This window comes from Amblyraja radiata, chromosome 26, assembly GCF_010909765.2.
Source record: "Amblyraja radiata isolate CabotCenter1 chromosome 26, sAmbRad1.1.pri, whole genome shotgun sequence".
Lineage (NCBI taxonomy): Eukaryota > Metazoa > Chordata > Chondrichthyes > Rajiformes > Rajidae > Amblyraja > Amblyraja radiata.
In genome coordinates this window covers 4,484,765-4,506,691 of record NC_045981.1, presented here as the reverse complement: position 1 = coordinate 4,506,691, position 21,927 = coordinate 4,484,765, and the positions used below count along the sequence as shown (strand labels likewise).

Here is a 21,927-nt window from a genome sequence, read left to right as displayed (position 1 = left end):
TGCGTTGGGGGGACCAGCCCTCCCGTGTGATGCTGGGACCCAACGGATCTGCAGTTCCTTGTACCATCAAAATCCATGACTTTACCGTTGATCAGATGACCAACCACATGTATTAGTTGGCCACATTACAGGTCAGAAGCGATGTGTCTAGCAGCATGTGACTCACCTCAGAGCCTTTCTATCATCTCAGGGGCACAAATCAGCAGTGCACAAGAATATTCTCCAATTGCTTGGAAGAATATAGCTCCATTGGCTTTTAAGCAGCTGTAAACATCCAGGACAATGAGGCGATTGACTAATACCCCATGCACTATCCTAAGCCACCATTCCCTCCTCCATCTGTGCAGTCATTGCAGTGCAGACTGCCTGTAAAGTTCTTGGCAATTTTCTCACATGCCCTGCCAAGATATAATACTAAAATAGCCAAGGGCAGCAGGCACATGAGTGCACCATTACCTTCAGGTTGTCCTCCAAGTTGCACACCAACCTGACTTGGAAATATGTTGCTGGATCTTAATCATTATTTAGGACTAAAACCTGTGACGATCTACCCAAAGCACTGTGGCAACGCCTTCATCATGAAGTTGCAGAGATTTAGAAAAAAGTTGCTCACCACCATCTTCTCAAGGGCATTCAGGGATGGACATTTATTTCTGGCCTTGCTAGCAACATTTGCATCCCAAAAATGAAATAATGTGAAATTATCTTCCATCTTCTTGCCCTTCATTTACCGGTCTATATAAGTTTGTGGGCACCTTCCCTTATCCCCACAGTTAAACCTCATTCCTAGATGTGAATCAGCAGCACACTTGAATATGTTATACTATCGTTTCAATAAATTAAGAATGGGATATACAGTCTTAGTCCCCCTTCAGTCATGGATGACCATGGGTGTCTCCAGGGAGCTATTCCCTATATGGAGGATGCCTGTGCGTGACTTTGTTTAACGTGGGGAGACTGGTGCACAGACAGCCACCCCACCACGGCCCTTGACAGATCTGGGTCAGGATCCAGTGGCATGGAGTCCAAGACGACCGGAGACCCTTTTCTGCTGCAGCCTTCATCCGCCTTCCCAGCCGTTGTGACGCTCCACTAAGGTCAACCATCGTCCTCCACCTGTTCCACCGTTGAAGTCTTGGTTGGATTGATCTTTGTCAGAGACCTCCCCCTCGACCTTACCACCATGGGTCCAGACGGCATCGCTCTCAGGATCTCAGGTCCACACAAGCTTCTCCGCCACGACTAGGTGATAATCCACAGAAAACAGTGTATCCCACACTGACTCCTGTACTACGGAATTGGTAATTCTCAGCCTGAAAAATATTTGATTTGACCTCCACTCTGCATTCACTGACCTAATACCTAAAATGATGCAACATGTAAAGCTGCTGCTGCACAATGCCAGAGACCAGGTTCAATCCACACCTCGGGTGCTGTCTGTGTGGAGTTTGCATGTCATAGGGATTCTTCCGGGTGCTCCGGTTTCCTCCCACATCCCGAGATGTTTGGGTATGTAAATTAATTGGCCTCTCGAAATCCCCATAATGTGTAGGAAGTGGATGTGAAAGTGGGATAACATAGAACTAGTGTGAATGGGTGATCGAAGGTCGGCATGGACTGAGTGGGCTGAAGGGCCTGTTTCTATGCTCAATCTCAAAACTAAACTAAAAAAAGCTAAATACTCCATCTTTGCCCGTATCCCCTATCTCTGCACCTTGAAGCATGTAACCAGCACTTCCTGGATACAGCATTCTGATCTTCCTGCTTCCGATTTTCCTGACCAACAGGCTTGACCCTTCAGGCAGATGAAAGGCCTGTATAGAGTGGATGTGGAGAGGATGTTTTCACTAGTGGGAGCATCTAGGACCAGAGGTAATAGCCTCAGAATTAAAGGACGTTTCTTTAGTAAGATGAGGAGGAGTTTCTTTAGTCAGAGGGTGGTGAATCTGTGGAATTCTTTGCCACAGAAGGCTGTGGAGGCCAAGTCAATGGATATTTCTAAGGCAGAGATAGATAGCTTCTTGATTAGTACAGGTGTCAGCAGTTATTGGGAGAATATGGTTAGAAGGGAGAGATAGATCAGCCACGATTGAATGGTGGAGTAGACGTGATGGGCCAAATGGCCTAATTCTGCTCCTATCACTTATGAACATGACTGGTCTGATCACAAATATTACACTCAGTTCCCATGCCAATCCCCGGGCATCATCACCGAATACACCTGCCCTCTCCCAATCCCCCTATTTGACCCAGCCTGAGGCTCTGAGAGAACATCAAGTATTGTGATTTCAAATCCAAAAATCTGCAATGCCCATTTTATCTCAGCTGGATTTCAACATGGTGAGACAGAGACCAAAACCGTTGCCATCCAACGCTGCCAATGGCATTGTATCGCATCGGCTATGCTTCAATGCACCTTCCAAGCATAATCCTGCCACAGTCTCAGACTGGGCGGCATTGTCTTATAATTAAAGACCTTTCACTTGCGAGAAACTTCTGCACACATAGGTGATAGAAGTTCGAATGGTCTTTCAGTCGATACTGAGTTATTTGTTCATTCTAAACCTGAGATTGTTGTTAATTGAAGGCAACAATGCAGACAGTCACAGATCAGTCATGACCCCAAGTACGATGGGAGACTCTCAAAGTGCTAATTACTTATTCCTGGACCTATGTCCCTATTGTATCAAATTTACTCTATAGGATTAGTAATATTATGATTTCACTTAGATGTAACTTAGCTTCCTTTCATCTATCACGCTGCATTAGAGGACAGTCATAAGCATTGAGTCAATGTTATTGAGAGAAGCAGAAGGACATGAAAGATATGTACTGTTCAACACACAGCCCCCAAATTAAATCATGATACTGCCTCACTGGAGATCTTGCAGTCCTGAACACTCTGTCTTATTGCAATAACTACAGCAAGATGTGGGGTGTGCAATTAAGCTTTTACCATTGATAAATCTCAACCACATCTAATAGGAATAAGAAAACAAAAAGAAACCAAAACCAGCTATAGCTGATACAAAAGGGCATTTAAAAAAAACAACTCACTTTCGATGATCTCAACTTGAGTACTGTTTGTTCTTACTGAATTATGACTCATTCTGTGAGTTTGACCTCCAAAATGTCCAGGTCACATCAATTAATAACTCAGACTTGCAGCCACAGCAGAGAGAAACCTTATTGTACATGTCACTCATAAACTGGGACCCCAACCGTGGTCATTATAGATGTGTCACCGTTGCATTATTAGAACCCTATTTTTCAGCCTACTTGAAATTTAGTTTTCAATTAATCTGTTTTAAGTCCTTACTTGATTGCAGTACATTTTTAAATTTGAACCTATTTGTAGGTAGTAAGGTTGCTATGGGCAACCAGAGCAATCTAATACCATGGAGAAGTCCACCGCTTGCATTCATATGTGATCCACTTCCCTTACAATGTGATAGGATAAATCTAAGAGGTATCTAAAATTATCGTTTCATTGCCATGGATGTTATTTGCTTTAGATTCTGTTCTTTGTCAGGTGAAAGTACAAACACAGATTTCAATTTTTACACGTTCAATTTTTTTATTGTCACGCGTACTGAGGTACAGTGAAAAGGTTTTGTTGCGTGCTAACACTCCAGCATATTAACCTGACTAAGCTAATGTCAGATTTCAAATCCCATCCCCCAACCAACACTCTGATGTAGGATAGAAAGAGTGTTGCCAAGAAACTATATTGGACTGAGATGTTTTCAGAAGAGAATCAGAAAATGATAAACACCTTGGAAAGTCTTTCAACCAAAATATTAACTCTGATGGAGATAATAAGGAACTGCAGATGCTAGATTACACAAATAAAGCATAAAGTGCTGGAGTAACTCAGCGAGCCAGGCAGTATCTCTGGTGGCCTTGGATCGGCAACGTTTTACATCAGGTCCCTTCTTCATATTCTGAAGAAGGGTTTCGGTCCGAAACGCTGCCTATTTCCTTCACTCCATAGATGCTGCTGCACCCGCTGAGTTTCTCCAGCATTTTTGTGTACCTTCGATTCTCCAGCATCTGCAGTTCCTTCTTAAACCCTTCTTCATATTGATTGGCAGTAGGGGGAGAAAGCTGAAAAGAGAGGTGGGGGCAAGACAAAGTCCCTTCTATTCCCACATTCTGTTACATGCTTTTGCCTCTGATTCATCTCTAGCTTTTGGCCCACCCTTCTGCTAATTAAGCCCCCTCACCTGTATCCATCTATCGCTTGCCAGGCTTTGTCCCAACCTGAAACGCCACCTGTCCATATCCACCACTAATGCTGCCTGACCCACTGAGTTACTCCAGCACCTTGTGAATTTACTCTGTCTTGCCACTGGTGCTACATGAAATATTTCCAGTCTTTTCTGTCTTCACCTCAAATTTACAGCATCTCTTGTTTCATTCTCAAATGTTTCAGAATACGTCAAACCGTGGCTCCTTCTCTGCTGCAATAGCACCAATGCATATACATCATTATTTGAGAAGAGGGGGGAATTTTCCTTACTGTATGGACTAGATTTTAATTTATTTAATTGCATGAAATATACATCTGGAATTAAAATTAAATCTACAATAAAAAATAGAGACAATGCTGCAACATCTGTTGAGAGAAAACCGGCTAGCAATTTCCCTTCAGAAATGGGAATATTTAGAAAACAGACTTGTTTTTAAGTTGTGAAGGAGGAGGTGGGGAGTACAAAGGCAGCTTTTGTGACAGGCAGGGATGAATCGGATTGGTTTCGGCTGAGAGAGTAGTGAAGGATGGTGAGCTGATTCGTCTGGAGGAGGTGCGAGTGGAGGAAGAACAGCAGAGAAACAAAACAAAAAGCTACATTGGAACAGAATAACACATAGCATTGTAGTTGTTAGAAATATGAAATCCAGTAAAGATCCAGCTGATCAGATAACATATGGAGAAAAAATGTTTTGCTAAAACTACAGTTTACTGCCCCCCCCCCCCCCGAACCCTAACCCATTGCACACCCATTTCTCTGACAATTCGGCCCTCTTTCCCACAACCAACCCTCCCCCGTTCCTCCTTGATCCCACCCTCTGGATTTACATTTTGCTCCTCTTCTCAACTTATCCGCCATCTTTGTTTCTTATCTCCATTCTGTATTTATTTGTCTCCTTTGGTCCTCTTTTGCCACCATTTTGACTTATTTTCATCTCTAGCCTTTGCCCATCCACCTGCCGATCAAAACTCCTTCTCCGGTATCCACATATCACCTGCGAGGTTTTGACCTGCCCCCAGCTTCCAGATATGTCTTCCAGATATGTCTTCCAGATATGGTGCCTGACCCGTTGAGTTACTCCAGCAGTTTGCGTTCTGAGCTAAAATTACAAACTGATCACTATACTGCAAAATAGGCACTAAAAGCTGGAGTAACTCAGTGGGTCAGACAGCATCTCTGTAGAAAAGGAATAGGTGACGCTTTGGGTCGAGACCCTTCTTCAGAGGTCTCAAGAAGGGTCTTGACCCAAAATGTCATCTATACTTTTTCTCCAGAGTTGCTGTCGGACCCACTGAGTTACTCCAGCTTTTTGTGTCTATCTTGCCAAAATGCCAAACCTGATCTCTACCCCACTGACACCACTCGTATACCCAAAGTTCTGACATTAACTGGAAAGATTCAGTTTATGAAATTATTGAATTCAATGTTGTCCAAGGTTTATAGACAGATGAGATATTTATCCTTACGGTTGTGTTGGGTTTCAGTGGAACAGCATAAATATACGTGGTTTGTCCATTTTATGTCCATCAAAAAATGTATAATTGGTGTAATATCATGCAATTCTGCCAATACGCCAAAATGCATTTAACAATAATTTGTTATTAACGGAGCAAAGATAGACACAAAATGCTGGAGTAACTCAACGGGTTAGGCTGCAACTTTAGAGAGAAGTAATAGGTGACGTTTCGGGTTGAGACCATTCTTCAGACATTAATTTAGCACCTTAAATGTCATAAAATCACACAAGGGGCTCACAGGAGAGCAATCAAACAAATTTGACCTCAATTCCTGAGGAGATGCTCGGGAAAAAGATCAAAACTCAAACAAAAACAATTGGTTTTAAGAATACCTTACGGAAAAGAAAACTAGCAAAGAGGAGGCAATTACAGAAGTTTGAAGATTTGGAACTTTAATTGTATTTTGCGATCAGGTTATTAGTAAACTGGATAACTTCTAATCATCGAGTTTACTAATAACCTGATCGCAAATTGCAATAAAATTAAAGATTTAAAGGAGAAACGTATTCAATTTATTCCCGTTCTTTTTGTCTCTTCAATTACAGGTATGAATCCACTCAGCTCAGGGAGACACTGTCTTCTGAATCTTTTTTGGGTGGGAGATTCGTAAGTTATTCACTGCTACTTCTCACTGCATGTTTGTAGTTCTGTTACCGGGGCAGAGTGTTAATCAACATTTTTTCTCCCGTGGGGAAAATGGTGTTCAACTTGCGAAAGCAGCCCACACCACCCACCTCACAGCAGGTCTACCACCGGCTCCTGACATTTCCAGTCTTCTGTCGAAACAAGGAACTGCAGATGCTCGTTTGCAACACCAAAAAAAAGACAAAAAGTGCTGGAGTAACTATCCCTGGAGAACACGGATAGGAAATGATTTATGTCGGAACCAGTCCTGAAACGTCGCCAATCCATGTTGTCCAGCGAAACTGCCTGACCCGCTGAGTTACTCCAGTACTTTGTATCTTTTATTACCAGTCTTTTGTTCTGCAGTCAAGGTTTGGATTAAAGAAAAAAGAGAACTTATGTGTTTGAATTTATTTATATCTTTAGCAAGAGGTTAACATCGACACCAGCACCAAGATTTACAGATTTAAATTCATACAGGTTCATTTCGCCTTTTTTGAAAATAATATTTTTAATTTACTTATGAAAGAAATATCCATCTTCCAAGTTATAATGCATCGATGTGAGATTGACCTTCTGGTATTGATGTTCTCTACTCTACCAAGGCACACTTTATGTAGCACTTTGTGGGAAATAAATCATTGCAGGCAGCTTGCACTCATGTTCATTCACAAATGTTGGCACAGTTAGAAGCTGTTCAGTTTTTAACCCATTTTTTTAATAAAAGAGAGCTGTTTTAGAATATAAAGTGGCCTCAATGTCATTCCACACAGAATTTATTACAGATCAAAATAACTATAGCATTTAACAATAGAAAGATGTGATATTGGAATATAATTATGTAACATAGCAACATACAATTCGCAACACTGGAACCATTTATCTGCCAAATATTACAACTGTAAGGGTAGAAAGGTAGAAATTCATTCATTGTCGTTTCTGCAAGTGTGTGAAATCGCGGTGGATGCGCCTTATCTTCTTGTAATGCCGTTTAACTGACGTCAGTAGATAAACATGACTTGTGAAGTAACACTTTAATACTGCAGTAGAGTCAGACTTCTAGATATGGAGATTAGTGTCTTCGGCAACAAGAAATCATGATCAAGAAGTGAATCAGTTAGCCTACCCGTGTTGTGCATCACCGCTCTGCCAGTGTGCTACTCTGACCCACTTTCTTTTTAGTTCAAAGGCAGGAAAAGCTGAGCACATCCCATTGCTTAACCGAGTGCCGTGTGTCCACTACATCGCTGTGATTGACAACCCCATGGGTATGAGTGCCCCATTTCTCTTTTAGAAAGATTAGTAGACTAAGTGGGACCCGTTGGGTCCTAGTCACACGGGAGGCCAGGTCTCCCAACGCAACCCATTCCCCAAGGCAATATTCCACCACTCACCCGTTCCCCCAATGCAACCCATTCCCCAACGCAAAATTCCGCCACTCACCCATAGCCCCTAACCGCGCAGGTGCGGCACAATTGCCCTCATCCCCGAGCACTCTCTCCCCTTCCTCTTCGTGTGTGGGAGGAGAGGAGGGGAGCGGGGGAAGGAACTGGGGTGTGTGATGGGGTGGGAGGTGGGGCGTGTGTGGATGGGGAGGTGTAGGAGGGGGGGAGGGTGGTGTGGGGGGAGGGTGGGCGTGGAGGAGGAGTTGTGTATGTGGGCGGGAGGGGTGTGGGAGGGGAAGTAGAGGTGTGTAGGGGTGGGGGGTTTGTGTGGGGGGAGAGGGGTGTGTAGGCAGCGGGGTGTGTGGAGGGGGTGTGGGTGGGGGGGGTGAGTCTGAGGGGTGTATGGGGGAGAGGGGTGTGTGGGCGGGGGGGAGTGAACTCGGAGAAAAGATGGGAGAAGAGCCATGGGGGAGAGGAGAGGAGCCAGCGAGGGGGACCAGAGGGATAGTGGCTGGAATTGGTGGTGAGATGCGGACTCATAGTGGATGCTGGTTGTTCTCCGCTGAGATTAGAGTATCCGCTTACCATTTGGATTTGGATTTGCGTTACATTTCCTAGTACAATCAGGCAATACCTAAGGGGAGGTATAGATGTCCCTTTTTACAGACTGCAGCCACATTTTGTAATTCAGGTTCAACAACTGTCAGAAGAAAATACTTATTATTAATGTACAACATCCAAGAGGGTTCTTTAAGATATCTATCGTTCAGGGTCAAAGGCATAAAGTCACAGCTATGGAGGAATGCATGCCAATGGCTGACTGTCCTACTTAACTGGAAAGCACTGCACGCTGCAAAGGCACAATCCTTTTTTGAGTCTCAAGTGTTACCAAGTGGAATTCTATAACCCATTTTTTAATATATTAAGAGTGTACCTTATAAATGGGTCATCGAATTCTATGTACATTCTGCAGTGCTAAATTGTGAGGAAGTTACTGAAATCTAACTTAAGGGTTAGAATGATTGAGCACTCAAGCCGACCCAATCAATAAGAATAGTGGAAGTAAGGCCATTTCTTACTAACAGTGCTGGCTTTTCAGAGTAGGTTATCCACATTGAATAGATGAGAATTGTGGCTTTTTTCTACTCCAAAAGGCAATTGTCAAGGTTGAATTGTTTAGTAAAGCAAAAACACACTAGTTGTTGGTGACATATTCATAATTGTTTAAGTAGAAGGAAGAGACAACATATTCCAATTTGCTTGATGTGGCACACTGATTTCCATAGATTTTTATATATGGCTTATGCTTTTCATGACAAGACATAGAAACATAGAAATTAGGTGCAGGAGTAGGCCATTCGGCCCTTCGAGCCTGCACCGCCATTCAATATGATCATGGCTGATCATCCAACTCAGTATCCCGTACCTGCCTTCTCTCCATACCCTCTGATCCCCTTAGCCACAAGGGCCACATCTAACTCCCTCTTAAATATAGCCAATGAACTGGCCTCGACTACCCTCTGTGGCAGAGAGTTCCAGAGATTCACCACTCTCTGTGTGAAAAAAGTTCTTCTCATCTCGGTTTTAAAGGATTTCCCCCTTATCCTTAAGCTGTGACCCCTTGTCCTGGACTTCCCCCAACATCGGGAGCAATCTTCCTGCATCTAGCCTGTCCAACCCCTTAAGAATTTTGTAAGTTTCTATAAGATCCCCTCTCAATCTCCTAAATTCTAGAGAGTATAAACCAAGTCTATCCAGTCTTTCTTCATAAGACAGTCCTGACATCCCAGGAATCAGTCTGGTGAACCTTCTCTGCACTCCCTCTATGGCAATAATGTCCTTCCTCAGATTTGGAGACCAAAACTGTACGTAATACTCCAGGTGTGGTCTCACCAAGACCCTGTACAACTGCAGTAGAACCTCCCTGCTCCTATACTCAAATCCTTTTGCTATGAAAGCTAACATAGATCCTAGACTATAAGATCCTAAGAAATAAAAGGAGTAGTCTGGTCAGCCCTTCAAGCTTAAGACAGACTCAAAATGCTGGAGTAATTCAGTGGGTCAAACAGCATCTTTGGAGAAAAATAAATGGTGATGTTTCGGGTCAAGACCTTTCTTCAGTCCCTTTAAAGCATGATATCCTCAAGGGATCCATTCAAAAAATCTTTGCTAATCTTTCGTCTCAGTATAATCCCTTTATATTGTCATGTCCAGAAATATAATCATTTTAATTCGGAATGAACTCAATGTATCTTGTCTTTCCACGGAAGAAAATTCTAAATGCTTACCACCTGCTGAATGTAGCCATTTTATGCTCATCTCGGTCCTAAATGGCCGATCCCTTATTAAAATAGGGGTAAAGTTTGAATGAGATGTGCAGGACTCTGCCAGGGGTGGTGGTAGAGGCAGAGACAGTGGTGGCATTTAAGAAGCTTTTAGATAGGCACATAGATATGCAGGGAGTGAAGGACTATAGATCACATGCAAGCAGGGGAGATTAATTTAACATGCCATAATGGGCAGCATGGAAATTGTAGGCTATGGTCCTGTGCTATACTGTTCTATGTTTAAAATGAGGATGAATAAACAGGTATATACATACAACATTCACTGATGATACCAGGAGTGGAAAAATGGGAATGATGGCAGGAGAAAATTATATTGAGTAATACTTGGGATGAATGAATGAGAACTACCATGTCTGATGCAGTTCAGTATAGGAAAGTATGTGGTCATATATTTTTCCATTATTTTCTAAATGATGAGAGGGAGATGCTTAGGGACTTGAGTGCCCAGTTACAAAAATTAAAGAACAAAACATCCTCCCAAAGAGCCTGGAATAAAATGAGGAGGATGCTTTACTAAATAGAGCTTTAGTAAGTCCAGTGTCAGTGGCACTCCATTCAGTCCTTGCCATTTGATACAAGGAAGGTTACATTGGCCTTAACATAACAGGATGATTTAAACTAAAAGGGTTAGCTTATAAAAGAGCTAAGAAAATCATGAGATGATTTCATAAAAATGATTAAGAAAAGTGGTGGAATGATTTAGCAATGTGTAGAGAAAAATTATATAGAAAAAATATTATCTCTGATCAGAAATATCAGATAAGATTTCAGAAATATTGTGTCTGGAACTTAGACGATGACTGGGAATCTAATTGGGAGACACCAAAAATGATAGAAATCTTCCCAAAATGATTAAGATTGTTGCATCAAATGATCTTTCCAAGGCTAAGATCAATAACATTTTGTGATGATAGAGAGCCGAAGGATATTGAAACATATCTTTGGTATCGAAACATGATACGTTAATAGAGTTTTGTTGCAGGTGAATTATGATCTACTTGAATTTCAGTAAGTCCGCTGTGGATCATGTTATGTTCCTGCTCTTATGTCTCTAGTGGGGCTGAATGAAAGAAAGTATATGTAACATTTTACTGGCAACTATATTACATACATTTATATAACTTCAGTACTGAGTAGAGCATAAATGGGCCAAGATAATAGCCAAGAATAATATTCGCACATATTTCCTTTTAGAAATGCCAATTAATTCCAATACATTCCAACGGATTTGTTGGAAGGACAAATGTGCTTTGGATTAGAAATTAGTTTGGGGTCTAGTCCCACTGCATGAAACTGAACGTGAGACTGGGGTGTGGGATGTCAGTTCCACATTAATGGGCATTACATTTACTTCCGTATGAAAATGTATCACCAGGAATTCATGCTTCCTGGGATGTTATGCTTGGGATGTTAGGCCAACAGTTGCAGGAAGGAAGTTATTGGGTGAAGGAATGGATGCCTAAGCACAGCTCACAAATTGTTGAATTGTCCACCAGCCAGTTAAAGTTGTTGGGATTTGGAGGAGGCTGGAGAAATTGTGGGAGGGGGTATCGGGGATGAGGCCATCACAAATGGAGAGAAATCTGGAATTAAGAGCACCGGAGTCAGGATGTAAAGGGTTGTAAGACATGGCCGAGCAGAGGGGTTCCAGGGGAGTGTCAACTACAGGTCATGGGCTTGGGGAAAGGCAGTAGAAAGTCTGTCAAAGAAACATTTCAGTGTAGGATGAACCTCCAAAAATGTAGATAACTATTATTCTCACCTGTAGACCTCCAGAAATAGAGTTGCCCAATTAAAGTCATGTTCTTTAGGGACTAACCTGTGATCTATGACCCCAGGAGAGCATGGTCCAAACTCCTCTGCCATGCAATGATTCATTGCACAAAGAATGATACCATCTGACACTGAAATCTGACAGAAATCCTGCTGGTGTCAGCAGGGCAATTGAAAATCAGACATGCAAATAGACATAAAATGCTGAAGAAACTCAGCGGGACAGACAGCCTTTCTGCAGAGAAGGAATGGGTGACATTGCAGGGCCGAGACCCTTCTCCATTCCTTCTCTCCAGGGATTCTGCGTATCTCACTGAGATACTACCGCATTTTGTGTCTATCTTCGGTGAAAACCAGCTTACGCAGTTCCTTCCTACACTCATAATCAGACATGCCCAGTTGAATTTCAGACATGCCCAGTTTGAAAGGACAGCTGACATTTTGGATTGGGACCCTTTTTCAGGCGGAAATCTAATTTCAAAGCAAGTATTCTTTATCAAAAAAAAGCTTCCTTGAACATGTGATACTCATTGGATCTGAATCGAAGCATGATTTTGATTTTGATACAGAGAGAAATAGAAAAAAATTCATTGCAGTTGCCTCAGTAATGCATCTTAACTCCAATCTCAGAGCCACTGTAGCATTGTGCTTGTGTCATAACACAATTTCTAACTCCAGCTATCCAAATTGTTCTCAGATCAATTTAATGATAACTTAGTGTTGAATGATAGATAGCTTTGTATAATTAGCTCACCTCTACTCAAACTGCGTTAACACTCAGCAAGTATAAAAGCTTCTATCACAAGAATCTGAACAGATCCCTGAAGACAAGGATGGTTTTATAACTGGGTTTTTTTTCTGCTTGATTTTCATTTAGTTCAGGTCCTGACTGCTCCAAGCTTCTTGAGAGGTTAGAATCTGGAAGTGCAGGGTTTGCAAGCTGGCGCTACTGGTAACCTGATACAATTTTATTTTTAAAACAGGGTAAGAGAGAAAAACCTAATCACTAAGGAAAGGTTGACAATGTGATGTATCATTGACTCTTTTGGAAGATTTTCATGCAATTGCTGTTCTGAAATGCAGGTCGGTTATTAATAGCCAATTTTGTGTTTCGCTAATATGTTCTGAATGGTGTCAGAATAGGACGAGGGGAGGTGCAACGAGACCTGGGTGTGCTTGGACATCAGTTACTAAAAGTAAGCATGCAGGTACAGAAGGCAGTGAAGAAAGCTAATGGCATGTTGGCTTTCATTGGGAGAGGATTTGAATTTAGGAGCAAAGAGGTCCTACTGCAGTTGTACAGGGCCCAGGTGAGACCACACCTGGAGTATTGTGTGCAATTTTAGTCTCCTAACTTGAAGAAGGACATTATTGCTATTGAGGGAGTGCAGCTTAGGTCCACCAGGTTAATTCCCGGGATGGCGGGACTGACATATGATGAAAGAATGGGTCGACTGGGCTTTTATTCACTGGAATTTAGAAGGATGAGAGGGTATCCAAGAGAAACATACAATATTCTTAAAGGATCGGATAGGCTAGATGCAGGAAAAATGTTTCCGATGTTTCCATGTCAACACTTTATATTTCAAACATTTTGGTGTAATTTAAAAAAAAAAACATGTTTATCAATCACCTATTCCAATGATGTTCTTCCTTTGAATTCAAGCAGACATAAGAAATGCTTATTTGATCTCAGTACAATTGCCACAAGTTAATATAACCGGTCAGTCTCAGTTATCAGTCTTACAATTGCTGTCTAAATCAAGATATACACAATGCTTCCTAATCAATGTCAAATAGCCATAATGATGATAACATTGAAATGGATGTATTCGTACAGGTTTTGTTGCCCCCAGAACTGAATTTGGCATTAACTTATGATCTTGTGGCATACAAACTAAGTGCTTACTACATCACAGTCTGAGTACGTCAAGTAAAAATGAATTATTTCAAATAATAATTTAAAACATAAATCGCAACGGGAACCCAATTTCTACTCACCGTGGTTGCCCTTGGATGTTCGAACTGGCGTGAAATGGTTTTTGGTGGCTCGAACAGGTGAACTATCCTTGGGCGATCCATCTATTGCTGTCATGTTCTCCCTCTCGAAGTGTGGTACTGGGATTGGTCCCTGGTTTCGTAAAATGTCCGCCAGGGCCCTGCGAAAGTTGAGACAAAAATATACATTGAGAAACAAGTACAGTGTCTCTATGTCACAGCTATCAATGCCCAAGTGCTTTGGGGTCTTTAAAGTCTGGATCAATACTTTCACATTCATGGAGTAGTGGCACAATGGGCAAAGTGTTCGGCTGGCGACCGGAAGGTGGCCGGTTCGAATCCCGCTTGGAGTGCATACTGTCGTTGTGTCCTTGGGCAAGACACTTCACCCACCTTTGCCTGTGTGTGAATGTGTGTGAATGTGTGTGAGTGATTGGTGGTGGTCGGAGGGGCCGTAGGCGCAGAATGGCAGCCACGCTTCCGTCAGTCTGCCCCAGGGCAGCTGTGGCTACAGAAGTAGCTTACCACCACCGAGTGTGACTGAGGAGTGAATGAATAATGCGATGTAAAGCGCCTTCAGTATTAGAAAGGCGCTATATAAATCCCATCCATTATTATTATTATTATTATTCGTATTTATTGTGTGTAGGAAGGAACTGCAGATGCTGACTTAAAGCGAAGAGAGGCACAAAATGCTGGAGTAACTCAGCAGAACCGGCAGCATGTCCGGAGACAAGTAATGGGTGCTGTTTCAGGTCGAGACCCTTCTTCAGACTGAATTCATGTTTATTACATTAATTCATATTTATTACATTGATTGGTTAAAAAATATCCCAATATGACAATTAAAATAATCACTTGAAGACAACAGTATTATTGTCCATGACAGGCTAATCAATATTTTATTCAGAACCCACAATTTCTAAACATTCCAGCCCACAAAATCTAACACATCTTTGGAACAACGTTAAGCATCAGCCATTGAATGGTGTGTGGTGGTGGGTCTGCCTTTGGTGCTCTCCACCATTGTACAGCAAGAAAGGTAGAAAAGCCACTGGTCCGAGAATGAGTCACAGGGGCAAAGGTCACAGGTGGGAAATGTTGGGCAGAGAGGGCATTAATCCCCCCCCCCCCCCCCCCCCCACATTGTCCAACCCTCAAACTGCCAACCTTTCCTTTGGCCCAATTTTAGACACAGTTCTTGACTCTTTCTCTTTCCAATATCCTATTCTGGTTACTCATCTTACTTACTCCTTGAATTTTCTACTCTGACAATGAATAAGATTCGTTTTGCAGGCACATGAATTGCATACTGTTCAAGAAGAGTTCAAGAGAGTTTTATTGTCATGTGTCTCTGATAGGATAATGAAATTCTTGCTTTGCTTTAGCACACCAGAACATAGTAGGCACGAATACTGAACAGATCAGTGTGTCCATATACCATTGCATAAATATATACACACATGAATAATTAAGCTGATAAAGTGCAAATAAACAGATTATTGGCTATTAATGTTCAGAGTTTTGTCCGAGCCGAGTTTATTAGCCTGATGGCTGTGGGGAAGCAGCTGTCCCTGAACCTGGTCATTGCAGTCTTCAGGCTCCTGTACCTTCTACCTGAAGGTAGTGGGGAGATGAGTGTGTGGCCCGGATGTTCTTTACTCGGTGTAGTTTAAGTTTCATTTGAGCATCTTGTTTTGTATTTTGGCACTTTGATAAAATGAACATAACACAATCTGATCAGCTGGGTGCTTAAGGTCAGAACAAAATCTCCACAAAAGGTCTATTGCCTGAATTAGAAAGCTTAATATATAAGGAACATGAAAGTAATATGGGGATCCAGGTTTACAAGAAACTGTAGCTTTTTACAATTGTGTAACAAACTGAATAGCTGTTAGGATCTACTAAAAGATCGCTGTGGAGCTCAGTTTATGAAGCAATGCTGTACCTTTATATAAAATGTCACAAGCAGCCTCGGAATACTGTGTACAGTTCTGATTGCAATCAGAAAATAGCACATCAACTGAGACCTCCTCACCAAAAGAGACGATTAGGAGGTGACATGATTGCTGTTTTCAGGAATATAAGGAAGATTAGATAACGTCCTTAGTAGAACAGGAGGACAAGGTTGCAGCCTGGATGGTTAATTGCAAAGCTACTACATGGAATTTCACCTGGATTTTATTGACATGGGCAAGTTGCACTTACTTGCAGTTCAGGTTCCCCACTCCCCATTCCTCTCAGTTATTTGAAGCAATTCCAGAAAGTTGATATTGCTTTCCCAAATAACTTAAGGGTCAAGTAATAAATAGTGGCAGGCTTCTTACAATGTGATCTACAGAGATCGGAAGAAGCTCCAGTCTGAAGAAGGGTCTCAACCCAGAAACGTCACCCATTCCTTCTCTCCAGAGATGCTGCCTGACCCGCTGAGTTACTCCAGCATTTTGTGTCCATCTTAAGCTCCTCCCATGAAACTCTTCTGAAAGGTGAAGAAACCCTCGGCCGAGCTTTGCCATCTCGCAAATGCAACTTATTACCGTACGAAGGACAATATATACAGGAAGGACAGTCCCCAGCAGCGTCATGTTAAGTGTAAGTGCAAGTGCAAAAGAAAGTGCAGAGTGATTAGTGCATGTCAAGTCAAACTGAAATGAAAGAACAGGTGCAGAGAAATACTACAATTGAAATCACGAGACAGTGATTAAAGTGGGCGGAACCCCAGCCTGCCGAGTTCTGCCTGGGGGCCAAAAGGGCACACAGCACCAGAAGCCAGGGAAGAAAATACAAGAGACTTGCGAGCAGAGAACTTGAACAGTAAATCAAAAGGACTGTCCGAAAAGACTGCCGCGATAGCCAGAAAAGGCAAGCAGGACTGATTTTCTACAGACCCGATTGGCAGCCGGTTTTTCACCTGATAAAGACCAAAACTGATAAAGACCAAAACTGATAGAGACCAAAACTGATAAAGACCAAAACTGATAAAGACTAAAACTGCTAAAAACTGCTAAAGACTAATCTGCCAAAATAAAAGAAGGAGAAAATAAAAGGTGGAAAAGAAGTGTTTGGTCTGAGTGAATCCAGTTCATCATTTCGGGGTAGATAAATCAAATCCCTTTCAAGCGGGGAATCTGCAAAAACATTAGAAGACTTGACAGTGCAAATTCACATATCTGATGGCTTGGAGGTAGGTGCTGTCTCTGAAGCGAGATGTTTTACTGTTAATGCTTCTATATCTCCTTCCTGATGGGAGGAGATTAAAGAGGTGATGTGCCGGGTGAAAGTGGTCTGCTATGATTTTTTTGGCCTTTCTGGTGAGTCTTGTTGAGTAAAGTGATGTCACTGAGGGAAGTCTGCTGCAACCGACTTATTAAAAATGAAATAAATAATTCAAACATTTTAAAAAAATCAAAAAACGTACAAATAATTGTAAACACTAAATTAAACACAAATCATGTAACAAAATACCCTGCTGCACAGAAAGATCCCACAGGGTTTAGTAGCAAGGTCCGCCTAGAATTGGGCAGAGGAATTCAGGTCAAAGTTTAGAACTTCCTTGTTTCACTCTGGAGTGAACCTGCCATCACTCATGACGGAAAATCCAAGCCATTATCTAGTGACTGAGTGGTGAATTTATGGAACTGGTTCTCTGCGGAGATGATGGAAGCAGAAACTAATAATGGTTCCAAAAACAAATTTATTCGATTGATTCAAGAAAATTATGCTACACTTTTCAAAGGTTAATGATTTGAGATACCACTTATGGTTAAGTGGGGAAAATAGGTGACAATGGAGCAGTGATCTCAAAGTGTTTTCTAACTGTCAGTCTGAATCTGGCATAGAGCAAGAAATAGTGATCTTGTCACAGTTAGTCAATAGCTATCATGATTTAATAATAATAGCATAAAGATGATATAAGACGAAATAGACTTTTTTTTCAGCTAGCAATTCTCTCCGTTCCTTCGAGAACTGTGATGTAATTTTGTGATCTTTCTAAAATGTGTGGGCGGCAGCTGGTGCAGAAGGAATGCCACTGTTACAGTGAGCAAGGACGTCAGAAGCACTGGTGAGACATGTATTTGTACACCAATGCTACAAAGGATCAAAAGGTTAGCAACATGGAAGCATAAGTGTGAATTGAAAACCTCTTAAAATCTTGCACTGTGTGCCTAAGATATGTTGATTAATAAGAATGTGCGTTAGTAACCCATACAAAGGAACAACATTTCTGCTGCAATGAAGAATTGGTTAGATATTTTTAAAACCAAATGAACCTGGATATGAGCCTGCAATTGCCACGTATTAATAGTTATTAATAATTAGAATGTAAGTAGACCATAGATAGACCCAAACAGCTAGAGTAACTCAGAGGGTTAGACAGAATCTCTGGAGAAAAGGAATAGGCGACGTTTCGGATCGAGACCATTCTTCACACCAAAGCCAGACAAAACACAAAATGGACTATTTTGGAAAACTTATTTCAGTTCTTGCAGTTCAACACCTTCTTTTACGGGTGTTGTAGCTCCCATATTTTGAGTTTGTTAAATACTTTTGAGTTTTTGTTTTAGAGATACAGCATGTAAACAGGCTTTACAACCCACTGAGTCCACGCCTACCATCGGTCACCCATTCACACTATTTCTATGTTATCCCACTTTGTATCCATTCCCTGCACAATCAGGGCAATTTGCAGAGGCAAATCTGCAAATCTTCAGATGTGGGAGGGAACGGGAGCACCCGGAGAAAACCCACTTTCATCTGGACAAACAAGGTGAATGATCAGCATCAAGCGAGCTTGAATGGCCAAGCAGTCACAGTCAGTATCAAACCCCTAAGCCTCATTTAAATGAAACCTGTGAGCAGTTACCTACCCAATGCAACTTGATGGATTCAGGCTGGCATTACTGAGCTAACGAGAAGTCTTGATGTTGAGTGGGGGGATTGCTCTAGTTGAATCTTCTATCTTCACCTGCCTCCATCTTCACATTGGCGAACAGTTTGGATAATTGACTGCATTACGTCCAACTAGTTCTGTCCAAAATTATGTTTTGGACCCCACATAAATTAGTGAACTCCAACTTCCATTTTAAAAGGAGACCAAAACAAGCTTTAAACTTCCAGGTAAAGCTCTTATGAAATAATTCTGAATCTAAATTAGAACCGTCAATGTTAAGTGGGTGCGGAATCGTCCAACTTCATTCAAGGTTATGATTATGCCCATCATTGCTGAGATTGACATGTGACAATCGACCCCCTGATGTGAATGTAATTCAGACGTCTGATGGTTCATCCTCATGAGCAAATGGAATCACCTCCTTAAAACGTACGGTAGTAATTAGCCTCCAACTCTAAAACATCAGGGGTCATGCAGTGATTGTTCCTTCCAAGTGGTTTTAAACCAGCCATTATTCTATGGACTGTTAAGAATCTCTGACAATGACACAAATGGCAATGAGCAATACTTTGCAAAAAATTATGAATGGTCTGCTTGGACACAGCATTCAACTCTGTTCAGTTGCAAGTATTCTTGTATCTTATTGACAATGTTCTGGGTTTAAATTCAAGCCATGTCTTTTCATCAGACTTCAAATTCAAAGTATGGCATTTCAAGTGAGCAAGTGAAACATCTTCTAATGCCATTCAAAGAAGCAGCACCAATTCCAGTCTTTTCCAGGTCAACGCTATCCATATCTGACTAGTTGCTTTATTCATTTATTGATACCTGTGGGATTTTGCAGTGCAAGGGATGAAAGGCAATGAAACAAGAAACACTTGCCGTTACATATCGTTAGTGACGGCCTCAAGACTTTCTAAAATCCACTGCTTTTGTAGTGTAGTCATTGTTCTATTGCAGAAATGCAACAAAACAAATTCTACACAGAATGTTCTTACAAATAACAATTTTATAATGCGCAGATAATCCACTTTTGCGATTTTAATTGAGAGACGACATTGGGAAAAAATTGCTTATGCATGTTTGAAATTGTGGCAGTAACTCTTGTACATTTTGATATGACAGGATATTCTAGATTTAATTCCTCATCCAAAACATGACACAAAGGACATGTTAGGGATTATTCAGGGGTTATTAAATTATGTGGAAGTAGCAGGTATTAATTCGAAAACAAGAAGCAGTATTCAGAAGTTCTAGTCTAATGTACATTGTAAACTAACACGTAGTTTGTTCTTATATGTATCAGCTGAATGTAAAATAATAGAATATGTATAATGGCCTACATCAAACCAGGAGTCTTCAACTTAAAGATAGACACAAAAATCAGGAGTAACTCAGCAGGTCAGGCAGCATCTCTGGAGTTGCTTCACACCATTGTGATAGAGATGTTAGAATCTTCTTGGGCAGACTTATTGCCCCTGTCCCACTTAGGAAACCTGAACGGAAACCTCTGAAGACTTTGCGCCCCACCCAAGGTTTCCGTGCGGTTCCCGGAGGTTGCAGGTGTTTGCCGGAGTTTGCAGGTAGTGGAAGCAGGTAGAGAGACTAACAAAAACCTCCGGGAACCTCCGGGAACCGCACGGAAACCTTGGGTGGGGCACAAAGTCTCCAGAGGTTTCCGTTCAGGTTTCCTTAGTGGGACAGGGGCATTATCTATCACCTGGATAGCTATTAACTAATTGAATGAACATGTGAATTACTGTGTCCCAGCAAAGGTGTTTGAACATTGAGAGATGTGTCTGGCAGCTACAAGATGCTCCCATTGTATTTATAATGTGTCATTCTGTAAAGTCACTTGCCTACATTCAAAATCTTAAAGAGTAGATCGTTACAGCCATAAAAACTGTAGTTAATCGGTTATTGTTGCCTTCATTTATAAATATATATATATAAAGTTGATGTACTTTTAGTTTTGGATATTCTTCCAAGAGGGACTCCAGGAGGATGTCTGTTACTCTAACCAAATAAATACTTTTATATCAACCAGCTACAGCCTTCGAGTGGCTCAGATCTATAGGTCACAACACAGCACTCTCTCAGTAGCCCACTGGCTTGATAGCCCGGAGCTTATTGCTGAAGTCTCTGGACAGGACTTGAATGGGCAACCTTCTCATCAAAGGTGAGAGTGTTATCAGCGGGTCTCTGGCTGGCTGGCTGGCTGGCTGATGGTACTTGGTTTTCCCCACTCTGTTCAGTTCCTGAACTGAGCCACTTTAAGCAAGGAAGTGATCATTACCTCGAAGCCAACTAACAATAGGTAGATGTGGAGGTGACCCACAACAGGCTTTTGGTATGTTTCCCCAAAAAAGCTAAAGAGAACACTGCCAGTTGAAGAGTTCAATAGTTGCAAACTAAGGGGTTGGCCATTCACTGTACTTTAGACGTTAGACTTTATAGATGCAGCGCGGAAACAGGCCCTTCGACCCACCGAGTCCGTGCTGACCAGCGATCACCCCATACATTTGCACTATCCTACACGCTTGGGACAATCTGCAATTTTACTGAAGCCAATTAATCTACAAACCTATACGTCTTTAGTGTGCTGCCAGGTTTAGAGGGTATTTGTCATAAGGTGAGGTTGGACAAACTTGGATTGGCTTTTCCTGGAACGTCAGAGGCTGAGGGGTGAACAAATAGAGATTTATAATATTATGAGAGGCATGGATAGGAAAGGTAATTAGAATCATTTTCCTCGGATGGAAATGTCAAATACCAAAAGGCATGGATTTAAGGTGAGAAAGAGAAAGATCCAAGAGGATTTTACACTGAGAATGGGAGGTTCCAGGGGTGGTGGTGGAAGCTGATTTGATAGTTAATTTGAAGAGGTTTTTAGATAGCCACATGTAATGGAGGGACATGGATCATTTGCAGGCAGAAAGGATTTGTTTATTTGTTTTCGTCCTGTTCAACACAGGCGAAAGGCCTGTTCCTATACTGTACTGTTCCGTGTTCTCTGATGGCATGGCAGTTTTAGAAGAGCACTTTGCTAAAATGCCAGAATGAATTTGAAATAACAAACTGCACTACCATCAAGTGCAGGAGAATACGGCCTTGTAATCGGGATGGACGGGAATGTGA

At 41.7% G+C, this 21,927-nt stretch overlaps 1 protein-coding gene across 2 annotated transcripts in view; it reads right to left on the bottom strand.

Annotated features, from left to right (window-relative positions):
- shisa6 (shisa family member 6) overlaps positions 1-21,927 on the bottom strand; it is a 404,397-nt gene that overhangs the window by 335,278 nt on the left and 47,192 nt on the right. For both annotated transcript variants that reach the window (XM_033044070.1, XM_033044071.1), the window contains exon 2: positions 13,902-14,059. In XM_033044070.1, coding sequence (XP_032899961.1) covers positions 13,902-14,059 — 158 coding nt within the window. The remainder of the gene's footprint in view (positions 1-13,901; positions 14,060-21,927) is intronic.